Here is a 12,347-nt window from a genome sequence, read left to right as displayed (position 1 = left end):
TTAGCATGCAGTCTGCGACCTGTGAAACTACAAAAAAAAAGGCTGATTTTTTTTGCACAATTTATCTACTTTGAAGTCTTAATCTTACCTTTGAGGATAACAGTAAAAATTCATGTAAAATACCGACAACACTTGAGCTACTTTGCAATATCTTTATATCTTTGAGTGGACAACACACACATTTAAACTGAAATTGAAATAAATTATCCAGAATATACTTGACGTTTGGTGCAAAACTTTTATCAATATATTCAGGAAGAACATGCAGTATTTAGTTGGTATAAATTAATATAAAACAGTACTCCATTTTTTTAAAATTAAAATCGATATATTTAAAGGGCAACCTTTTGTTTTTATAAGATATAGTCAGAGACCGTAACTGTGATGGCACTTTCAGTCGAGTGCTATGAGAATTTAAAAGATCCCTGCTCACTCAAAGAGTTAGAAAATGCAAGGAAGACTTAAGGAAAAAGGAAGATAAAGCAGCTGAGTTTCCTTCCCAGGCATCAACACCTCTCCCTGGGTACCTGCTGGCTCAGACCCCCCGTGGTCTCTGGAGCTTCAGGTTTCCTCAGAAGGCGGCACAGTTTCATCCTGGTACATCAGGGTAGTGTTGAAAATAATGTCCATGAGGGATTGACGTTAAGCTGAGGGACTGAGTCTTGCCATAGGGGAGGGGAGGATGGGGGAGGGTGAGGATGTCTAATGGTTATTAATCACCGTGTCAGATGTGTGAAGAATGAGATTTACTCTTTTAACAGGACCCGAGGTTCAGCTTTATAGATTTTCCCTCTATTGAGAATACTGTGTCGGAACTCACCTGCTCGACATGCCACCGAGAAACGTTTTCTCTCTCCCTACCACACACACAAAAACTGGCGGGTAGATGTGGCCACTGCAGGTTCCTGCACACGGGCCCACGTGGTGAGAGCAGCCGTGCAACTGTGACAGCTAGGTTGAGAAAAGGCCGTCACAGGAAACCCACAGCGAGATGAATCGCTTCCTGGTCCTGCACACAAACACATGTTACATTCGAGTCCCACCTACACAGATCGCTCACAGATAAACTGTGCAGGTGGTTGTCGAGCTAAAGCTGCATTGTTTTACGCCATGAAAGTGATGTGAAGAGATGATCGTCTCGTGCGGTAGGGATGGAGAACAAAGCCTCGCTCTGTATTGGTATTTTTAGCTTATAGCCCTTTTCTCTTCCTTTCTTCTGCAGCAGAAGCCAATCATGAGTCAGGGGTGGGATCTCCATCGCCGGAACCGTCCAACCTCAGTCCCAGGAGGGGGATTCCTGGAGAGCATGACCTGCTGACCTGTGGCCAGTGCCAGGCCAACTTCCCGCTTGGCGATATTTTAGTTTTCATCGAGCACAAGAGACGCATGTGTCATGGGCCCGCGAGTGGACTGGGCTCCTTCTCCAAACCAGGGGAGAACGGCGGCCCCACCTGCATTCCCATATCCCCCAGGGTGAGGGCCCTGGAGCTGGAGAGGGGGCCCATTCCGGTGGAGGTGGGCATCCAGGTGACCCCTGGAGGAGAAGAGGACATGGAGAGGAGGCTAACACCAGCCAAGGGAATCTGCCCAAAGCAAGAAAGAGGAGGTAAAATTCCATCACTCTGCTTGTCACTCTCCCACTTGACAGTGTTTCAATCACAAAGTACCACAACATTTAAATACTTTTGCTCAGTGTCACGCAGAGTGGATTAGCATTTGGCAAAATAAGACAACCAAGAGAAGATTTGGATTCATTTCTCCCCTCGTATCACTTGTCTTTTCTATGGTTTTCCTAAACCTCTTCAGAGTTTTGCTATAGTGGTCTCCTACTGTTGTGCAATTCCTTTGACTCTACATTAGTGTGAACATCTTTTAAAAAGTATCGTAATTATTCTGCAGCAAAATATGAGAAGTTAGTGTAAAAAAGTGTATCACTTCACTCTGTCTTCATGTTTGTCTCTTTATTTCACTCCGATGTCAAACAGCCATCGCTTTAGTTTCACGGTGGTAAGCGTCCTTGTGCTTATGGATTCCACACAGTCGTCACACACAGTGTGGAATATGCAAATGTCCTGCATGGATTCAGACAATGAGAGCCATCCTGACAATTAATCAGTTAAGGGGGTTTGCGCGGCGTTTTCGGTGATCCATTCGACACTGGTGTTGGATGTAGTTTCTGCTGCGATGCGAGTTTTCCTCCTGTGAGTAAAACATCACGTACAAACAGTCATGCCTGAAGGACTTCAGCTGAAACCAATCAGAATGAACCGTATAGAGGAGTTGCCCCTTGTGTGTGTGTGTGTGTGTATGTGTGTGGAAGTTTTCATGTCACATGGTTTGTTGAGAAATCCTGCAGCATGCTATAAAAAGAGGTTAAGAAAACTGATTAAAATTCATCTGGGGTGAGGAGAAGGGGATTAATAAAGCAGCAAGGCCGATCATCTGGCAATTGGAGGGTGGGAGGTGGGAAGGGGGTCTGCCAGGGCTGCAGGGAAAAGTTATCAGAGGAGACAGTTGCCATCACAGCCAGGAGCAGTGCGGGATTACACACATGCACACACAGATTTTAGATGACAAGGGGAGGGAAGAGAGGTGGGACAACTCTGCTGCAAAAAGTTTCAAATACTTTAAGGGATTAGCCAGTTGTCAAGGATTCAGGAAGACGCCTTTAAAAGGACCATTTCTCCAATACTTTTTCCAGTTTTTAACATGTTTTTTTCTTTAAAGGAACTTGATGGAATTCAATATAAAATATGAATACACTTTTTTTTTCTAAATAAGTGAATGAATCACTTGCTAATAACAAGCAGAATTTCAAATGCTGCTAATTCAGTCTTGCTCGCAATTTTAAAAAGAAGTAAATGCTTTTCGAATAAATATCCGCAATAAAATCTGTCATTCTTGCTGAGCTCGGCACATGCTGACAGTTGCTGTGTGTGTCCAACAGCTGCGCGTGTGGCCGCCATATTGTTGCTCATTTATTAAAGGAATCACAAATGAAATATGACGGCTCACTTCAGATGGAGTTTGGTGAATTTTTTTTCCCCTCCAGTTTAAAAAAAATAACTAAATAAAAAAGTAAATTCATTTTGTCCTCCAAAAAAACATCTAATAGGATTTTACAGCTCCTTTCAGAAACAATTATGGTTTCATATCTCATGAGGCAGCAGTGTTTGACTTGATGTTTAAGTCTGTTTTCATGCTAATATTTCAATGATCTGCAACGTCGTGGCTTTAAAACTCAGCAGTGATGCAACTGAACCAATGTATCGCTTGAGAACAGCCGGTTCTTCTAATGGAGCGTAATGTTTCCATTAGGTGGCCGGTGGATCACTGTTTGACAAAGCCGTCGATTGACTCTGCTGAGCTGCAGTCCGTCAGACAGACAAGCCTTATCACCCGGAGAAGACATGAAAGCACTCCCAGCTCCAAATGAGAGAGCAGGAGAGCTTTGTTAAACACATTAGATTCCCACTCAAGGCAGTCTCAAGTTTCAACCAAATTAGATTTCATTATTAGCCATAATTAAGTCCAACGTGTTAGAAGCAGCTGCAGCACACACAGATTCTCACGCCAGGAATATCACCACGAATGGTTGCGAGCGGTGTGATAAGGTCGCAAATGTAACGCGCCGTCTTCCATTATTTGCACCATAAGGTGACGGAGGAGTCTCAGAACTGTGAAAGTGAGGACACCAAGATGAACCTGCGAATGTACAGAAGCGCGTGAAGTCGCTGTTAAATCACTTCCTGTGTGACTTTACTATAAGATGTATGCGAAATCACACACGTTCAATCAGTTCCTAGGTTCCTTTTTAGCGATACCATCACTGAGAGTAAAAAAAAGAACCTCTTATTAACTCTAAACTCTTAAATATAATCTGCGGTTGAAGACAAGACTCACTCACTCAACATGCTACTTACCGGAATACCGGAGTTAGCTCACTGGCGTTAGCATAGCGCCCACACTTCCTGTCCACCTTTTAAAGTGAAACTGAACGGGGGAAATTGAAATAAAAAGCAGAGCCAAACTCATACAGTTTTTGCTGATTCATAATAGATTTGAAATGATGTTGTGGACCATATACAGTCGAACAGTGGGCAGGATGTGGCCTGTAGGCCTCGGGCTACACTTGCCTCTACATCAGGGTATGAACATTCTTCAGTTTTTTTAGATGAAATATTTCCAAAAAAGAAAGGAAAGATCTCTCACTCTCACACTCATGAATAGCAATGTTGAGAAAGCAAGGCATGCTGCATGTGAACACACCCAGTTAAGTGTTGATGGAAGCACTTTGGTGACATATGTGAGCTTTGTCAACTGTATGTGTATATGTGTGCGTGTGTGTACGTATGCTCGTGGGCTGCGTCTATAAAAAATGGAACGTGTCGCGATGCAAGCGAGAGGCTGTCACTAGAGGACTGCAGCCGCGCTAAGACGACCCTGGCCCGGCTTTGAACCCCTCCCAGGACGGCTGCCGGGGCCCCCTCAGAGCACTTTGAGACAGCGACGACATGAGGGAGAAGTCACATCATAACAAGCTCTCTGTGTCTGTGTGTGTCTGGCTCTCTTTCACACACAGAGTGTGTGTGTCGAAATCAGATGGTGCATATTTCACAAGTCGATCTGAACGACCACGACATCCTCCATCATCTCGGTTTGTCTCTAATGTTGCAGTCATTTCACTACGACGGTGCAATGCAGGAAGCGTCGCCGGCTGTAAACAGCCCCGGTGGTTTAATCTGACCTGAAAATGGTCAGAATTAAAATCTGTCGTGCTTGCAAGATGAAGAGTTTGCAAAATAGCACGACACCGGTCGAAAGCAGCAGAGGAAAGAATCAGACCAAACAGTATTGAAAAAGTCAAAATACTCGATTTGGACGGTAGAAAGTTTCACCATTCAATCAGTCTACGTTTCTTCATCTTTCTCTGTATGAGTGGATGAAAAAAAAAAAGCACTTCATTTTGAAATCAACCAACATACAGAATCATAGTGAAAGAACTGGCTAAAGTTAGCAGCTTAAGGCAACTGTTCACACATAATTTTTCAGTTTTTAAGTGACAGTTGTTGAGCATCTGGCTCCGACTGGACATGACAATCACTCTGTCATAAAGTGAACTATAGTCCAAAATCTGTCGAGAAATAAACAATTTTGCGACCGATTTTAATATGAAAAATAATCACATTATTGCAAGCTAATCCAGTAAACGTACAGAAACATGTCACCATAGACGTTATTGGCTTTATTCTGACTCTGAACTTTAAGAGTTGTTGGCGGTACGCTTGTGAAAACCTTGCTAGACAAGTCTCCAGTTAAAAAAGCAGTAGAACTACGAGGATATCGTGAATTACGCTGGGCGACGTGAAATTAGCATGAATGCTAACCAATGCTAAGCGTTAAGAAAACTGCTTGAATACTCTGTTGACAGCCTTGAAGTGTAAATCACTGTAGTTAGTGGTAGATAAATAGGTAGTTTTACAAGATGTCAAGCAAATGAAAATGTTTTGAACGTTGGCGGTTCGATTGTTCAATGGTGTGAAACAGGAAGTTGGCAGGATTCTTCCAATGAATAACTGAAAATTGAGTCAAAAAACAAATGTGAGAAACCACTGCGGAGAGGGTGGGATGAATCGAAAGCCATTTGATGTTGTGATCCAGAGCTAGCCTGGTATGTTGGCGGGAAACTTCTCGGCAACCAACTCCGAATCTGACCGACGCTAAAACGTAGTTTTTTTTTTGTATTTTTGCGGCGCTATTTGATGTGTGAAATACGGAGGAACAGCCTCATAATCCTCCATGGATTTGCCGCAAAAATAGCAGCGAGATTGCAGAAGCGATCATCCGACTAAAAGTGATCATTGCTAACAGGATTACGCGAAAGGTTATCGGCATTGATAAAAAGCGGCGCCCGTTTTGTGAATTTAGCAACAAGCGCGAGGTGATTTTTAAACTGACAAAGAGGTCACATCAGTAATGCAGACACTTGTGTCACCTCTCCAGTCTCTCTGTCTCTTCTTTCTATTTTCTCCCCCCTTCTTTTTTTTTTTTTTTTTTGCCCCACCACCCAATGCTCCTTTAATCACCTGGCTTGCTCTCATTTCCATATTAAATAGGCTTTAATCATGAAAAGCAATCAGGCTTTTGCATATTCATACCTTCCCCTCTACGCCTGCTTCCCTGTCTCGCTCCAGTGCCAAGCAGCCAGTAATCAGTAGGCAGGCGGCGTCGTGCCATCGCCCCGGCCCATCGCATGAAAACACACACACACACACACGCGCGCACGCTCGACGTGAGTTAGAAATAACTTCACATGCTACTTATCTCCACTCCGAGGGAGAGATAGAGTGAGAGGGAGAGAAGGGCTGCAGATAAAAAAAGATGGCGAGACTGATCCCTGATTTGAGCGGCGAATATTTGTACAGAGGCTCAAGGAAAAGTCGATTTGCATAATGACTTTGTAGTTTTGCATTAATCACATTTGCATATGAAAATGCGTTAATTACTCCTGATGATTTTTTTTTTTTTTTTCTCAAAAACTTGCTTCATTTGATGTCCAAGCTCTGGGGTTGTGGTTAGGGGTTATTGGTGGCAGTTGAGGAGGTGGTGTGTGTGTGTGTGAGAGAGAGAGAGAGTGCATGCTTTTTTTTTTTTTTGTTTTAACACCAGTGTTTTGAATGCTTGCCAGGGAATTTATCCTGCCACTGCTGTTGGGCATGTGTGCCTATTTTCATTTTGGCGCTCGTGTGTGTTTCCCATTTTCTGCGAGTAGCTAATGTTTCCATATTTCTCTGGAGGTAAATGGAGGGGACGCTGCTTCCAATTAAAAACATACTTTTTGAGAAAACAACGCACAAGGCTGCACCTGGATCTAACGCCAATGTCATTAATACCAGTGACGATATAATGGGTCAACTCAGGTTTTAAGTAACTTTAGCGTGGCCCCGGCATCATGCACGCTCAGCACGGTTATCAAGACGATAAGAACGATATCGCAGTGACAACATCATAATTGAGCTTCTGGTTACAAACTATGTCAAGTCAAATTGATAAATAAGAAATATTCATGTAATATGACTTTCAATCCGCTTTTTAGGAATTGTATATTCAGATTTTTAGCGTTTGTTAATAGCTGGCTCTCTTCTACTGAACATTTTTAAGATGCAAGTTTTTAAAAACAAGTGCGATCCGTTTGAGCTCAGGTTCACATGTACGTGTGCACGTTCCTGCCCGTGTATGGGCCCCTCATGTTTTTGGCCTATAACAATGTGCCTCAGACAGGACCACCCCAGGGGCCGTCTGCGCTGCTGGTGTCTGTCTGCCTGCTTCATGCAGCAGGGTCAGCTAGGTCTGCGCCAGAGCTGCTGAAAGTGCTCACACACACCACCTCACCTGGTGCGTCGGTGTACGAGCAGGGCTTTACAGGTAGAGAAAAAAAAGAAGGGGGGTCTGGCAGGAAAGCGGTGATAAGAATGTGCATGCAGGAATGCATCGATTGAGTCACATCTCACCATCGAGCCCCCATCTCCCACCAACACACTTGTGCGTAAACGGACACACGCACGCACACACACGCGGCTTAAAGGCTCCCACATGAAGGCATCAAACGCTCCACAGCCAGCTTTATGGCACTCATATGGCAGCCGATTTGATATTTTCCTACCACAGCGGGGGAATAAAACTCGCCACTAATTTGGAGTGCGAGCGCCACCGCTAACTTTCAGCATGTGCAGACGGACTGTGTCTTCCAGATGTGTGGACTCTTTGCTCCTTAACAGCCTTACTTAAGAGGCATTAGAAACCTCACACCCCATCCTCGCCATGCGCATGGAGAGTGATGATGGAGCTTTGGTATTCAACACAAACATTGTGCTGAAGTGCTGATGTGCACTTCACAGTCCCGCTGCAACAGACCCCAAAGTTGTCAGTGGGATTCAGTCGACGTGTTTATGTGCTTTATATAAATAGCTATAATCAAGGTGGCAGTCAGAAGCAGAGAGCCATGACACTTTTCTCTGGTTTTACCTCCCTCTGATGATGGAATCTTAAAGGCAGTACTATCAATAAACACATATCCTGCCTCCCTTTTTTGTTTTTTTCAAAGATAAGTTAGCGAACGACAGTTATCTGCTACCTGAACGCAGCTATTCAAGGGTGTTAGCTTGAGCATGGCTAATTGATTTACCTGCTTTTCAAAAGAGAAAAGCTGCTAAATGACTGACACAACGGCAGCTTTATTTTTTATTCTGAGTGTGTTACATAAAGGACTGTACCATAGAGGCTTCCGATTAATAATAAGGCTGATACACTGTAATTACAAGGGCATATTTCTGTGCACACAGGTGAGAGCAATGACAACCAGCCGCGCAACATGTTTCACAACATGACAGCTACTGTGACAAGACATATGCCATTCCTGAGCGAAAATATTCAGAGTTCACACCAGTTCTTGCAGGGAAAAGATTGCGTGGACCATTACTAGCTGTAAGACGGTACTTTTCAGGCAGACAGACAGGACTTATCCAGCACACTACTGTTGTTATTGTCGTTGCGCTCCTCTTATCTTATTAGAATCCGGCTCCGATTGGCTGAGATAGAGGGAGAATAAATGGAGGAGACGGCGTTTATGGATGTATTTTGCCGGTTTTTTTATAGGTTGCCTCACTGCAAGAGATATTCAGAGCCTTTCATGCTACACTTACAATCCCCCTTCTTTTCATCCACTTACTTGTCTTTGGCAATTATTCTGGGACAGAACTTGAGAGGCCAACACGTGGCGAACAAAAGCTGCCTTCATGTTCGGTTTGTCGCTAAAATATAAATCAAACAGCACAGAGAAATAAAACTCAAACACCTCCCGACACGCTCGCTATGTTAGCCACCGCGCGGTAATTAATCAAAGTGTTAAGAGTGTCTTACGTTTATTATGCTAAATTTAATTTACATTTTTCCCCCTCAAAAAAAACGAAAATATAATGTTTGAGTGCAAAAGTTAAAGTTGTATTAAATATACCTCCTGCATACTTGTCAATAAAAATGTTAGAGTGGAAGGGGCGACATCTTTATTCATTCTAAATGCAAATATGTTTTTTTTATTCGCCTGTCAAACCCGTTTTGAAACTTGAACTGCAGTCCAGGAAAGAAGGAGAGAAACATCTGCTCCGGTCTGTTCCTCGGATGAAAGAGGGCTTGCACTGTCATGTCCATAGATGGCATGTAGACAGGGGAGTTAACTGTTCGGGGTTAAGGGGCTATACTCTCCTCGTATACTGGCGTCATTTTTCCAAAAAGCCCTCCTCTCTGTGTCTGTCTTTCTTAAGCCAAAATGAAATAAAGCCCAAGATGTTATCTGGGTGATTGGTGCCAGCGGAGCTCGTCTGGGCCTGTGGTCTGGCAGGGCAGCGCTGGCCCGTACCAACGCTTGTATATATACGTGAGTGTGAGTGTGTTTGTGTGGGTGTGTGTGTGTCCTAAAGGCAGTGGATAGATGAAAGCTTTCTTTAACCATAAGCAATGCAGGAGCCGTGCCAGGAGTAGGAAATGTATCGGCGTGATAACAGCCAGAAAGACAGCGGGAATAAGAAAAGGAGAGAGAGAAAAAGAAAGCGAGAGAGAGAGGCCACACAAAACCCACAAGGGAGGCTCGGGGCTAGACACGGCCCCATCAAACACACACACTCACACACGTTCGTGTCACTTCATAAATATGTGCTGGGTGTGTGTGTTGAGAGACGAACCTCCGTTCGTGTCCGCGTGTTTCAGAAGGAGATTCACCTGATGACATGGAGGAGAAATACCTGTAATGTGCTGTGTTGGTGGGAAAGTTGAGGTGGAATTACAGAAAATAAACCATGAACCGATGCTAAATAGATTTGACTGAAACTTATTTAATTGAAATCTTTGAGTATTATGGCTGTTGCAGTGCGTTATGGGGTCTGTAACATGGTGGAGTTGGATTGATGTTGATGCCGTGAGCAGGATGTGGTGCCCAGACTTTTTCTTTTTAAAAAAGCACCGTGGCAACTTCCACCATTATGGAAGGAAGGAAGTGCCCAAAACATCAGTTATTGGCTTCTACCCCTTTTTAAAAATTAAATTCTCTGTCCAATTGGTTATGACATCACATTGTAATTCATTTGTTTTTGCAAAGACTTGTCCCCTAGCTAGCTAGCTGGGGTCACATGCATGAGCACACACGCAGCCACACCACCACAAAACCAGAATTTCTGCACTAAATCGGAACTAAAATGAACTCAGGAAACACATTTGCTTACTGATTCCAAATAAAGCTAGGTGTCTCTAAAAGAGCATTTCCCGTCGCTGACCTCCAGATCAAGTATGAAGCGTGACCTTTATTCTTGTGGCGGAGAGGAGCATTCAATAAAGCGATAGGAACATGATAAAAAAAAAAGCTCTCCACTCTCCCTCTCGCCACTATAAAGTAGCAGTAGAATTAAACGTTGCAGAAACGGTGGAGTTTTTGTGAATGAGATCATGGACGTTAAGACTCGCAGTAGAACGGACTCGACTTCATGCCCGAAGCATGTGAGGGGCAAGTTTTATAGCAGGCTGATTGGCTTGGAAGGGCCTGTGTGCTGCATTCAGGGCCATGGTGGTATTTTCCTGTGGGCTGCTAGTTAAGTGGGACTGGCTGCTTGGCTCTGATGGGCGAAGCCAGCTGGGGACTATTATCCTTCCTTAAAAAAAAAAAAAAATGCAGTGAAGAACAGTAGACAAGCACATATACCGAAACACAAATCTGAATAATGTGACACAAAAGCAAGAATCAAATACCATCACCGCGTCAGTTCTTTGCTGCATTTTATTTGATATTGTCGTGTGTGCTCGACAAACAAAAGGCAGAGAAGTCGACTTGTGACAGCCAGATATTTGCAGAGCGACAGGTTGAGCGGATGAGCCATTGATCTTTTTAATTTATTCAAATCTGTCCTTTCTGACTGTTAAAAAGACGCACAAACCCCATGAAAGAAGCAAAGCTGTGGAAGCGGTGATGATAAAACACAATATTTTAGACTCATTTTTATAGTATCATAAGAAGTTCTGAGATAAAATGCTAATAATTCACCTATCTTAAATAACAGCAGCATCTTATATTATTGTTTTTGCTGTTGATAACCTTTATAATTCTCTTATACATGTCCAGAAATGTTGCCTGTCTCCAGTGGCGCTTGTGTCATCATACATGTTTTTGAACACGCAATAAACAGAAGGCTCTGGTCACCAAAAAAATGGTAATAAAAAATGTAATAACGCTGGAAAACAGAATTAGCATGTCACTCAGCAGATTAAGTCAATTTCCTATTTGTTGCCACGGAGTAGGAAATTGACTCTGTGGACAAAGTGACAGTCCCCTGGAGCTGCAACCGAAACTCATTTGGATGCAAGCAAACAATGTGAGAGGATCACAGAGAGCCCTATAACATGAAATCTATTGCTTAGTCACATGAAACTATTGAGCGCTTTTTAACTTTTGTGTTGCCATGATTCAATGAAGAAGTAGCAGAATATAAAAGTAGTCAGCGACGGCCTTTTTTTTTTTATGTCACCGCCACCTCTCCATCTCTGTCACACTTCCTCTCCTCCATCTTCGACACAACTGCAAGCACGACTAAGTGTCATCCATTCGTCAGTGTCACATGACAGAAGGTAACCCGCATACCCCAAAACACACTCATGCACAACGGCGCTAAGTGGCGCTTGCGTGCACACTTTGAGACACCGGCTGCACGTGACACATTTAAAGTAGAAGGGAAAAAAATGTCGGAATAGTTTCATGTTCAGTGCTCAGTGACTTTCCATTAAATTCCTGTCAGATATTCTCTCCCAACTCATGAATTCTACCATGCAATCCTAGTGTTGTATGATCTCCATCATGCCAAAAACCAGGTTCATTTGCATTTATAATGATGAGTCAGCTTGGGTTTCCCCTGCATTTGAGCTTGAACTGAAGCCAAACGTTTGACTGACAGTGAGTCTATTTAGTTTCACCCTCCATGCCCTTTCTGGGTTCCATGTCTCCAGGGAGTGTAACCTCTCCCTAGTCCACGCCACACGAGAATCCGTCCACTCCTGCATTGTTGCTCCAAATGAGCGCCTCATCGAGTTTCGGGAGATACCTGATCCCTTTTATTGTTGACTTGACCCGCATCCTTGTAGGCATCAGGGGCTGGGTGGAGTGCCTGGATCTGTGGTGCAGGTGACAGAGTGGTAGAGGTAATGTTGTTTATGTAGTCCCTTTTTTAAGGACTCTCCTTTGGTGCTGGACACAGGAACATGCACGGTCTTCTATGCAGACCCACGTGCACGCTCACAGATGTAGCTGGTTA

General features: G+C 43.6%; 1 protein-coding gene across 4 annotated transcripts in view; it reads left to right on the top strand.

Moving 5' to 3' along the window:
• Positions 1-12,347, top strand: part of bcl11bb (BCL11 transcription factor B b) — a 29,433-nt gene that overhangs the window by 6,231 nt on the left and 10,855 nt on the right. The window contains exons 1-2 of one of the 4 annotated variants that reach the window (XM_053887649.1): positions 1,033-1,145; positions 1,223-1,606. In XM_053887649.1, the coding sequence (XP_053743624.1) occupies positions 1,130-1,145; positions 1,223-1,606 (400 nt within the window). In that variant the 5' untranslated portion in view covers positions 1,033-1,129. Of the gene's footprint in view, positions 1-1,032; positions 1,146-1,222; positions 1,607-12,347 lie in introns of those variants that run through there. The other 3 variants (XM_053887651.1, XM_053887648.1, XM_053887647.1) reach the window with 3 other exon arrangements.

This window comes from Synchiropus splendidus, chromosome 15 (genome assembly GCF_027744825.2).
Source record: "Synchiropus splendidus isolate RoL2022-P1 chromosome 15, RoL_Sspl_1.0, whole genome shotgun sequence".
NCBI classification, from domain to species: Eukaryota; Metazoa; Chordata; class Actinopteri; order Syngnathiformes; family Callionymidae; genus Synchiropus; species Synchiropus splendidus.
This window is presented reverse-complemented; position numbering and strand designations above follow the sequence as displayed.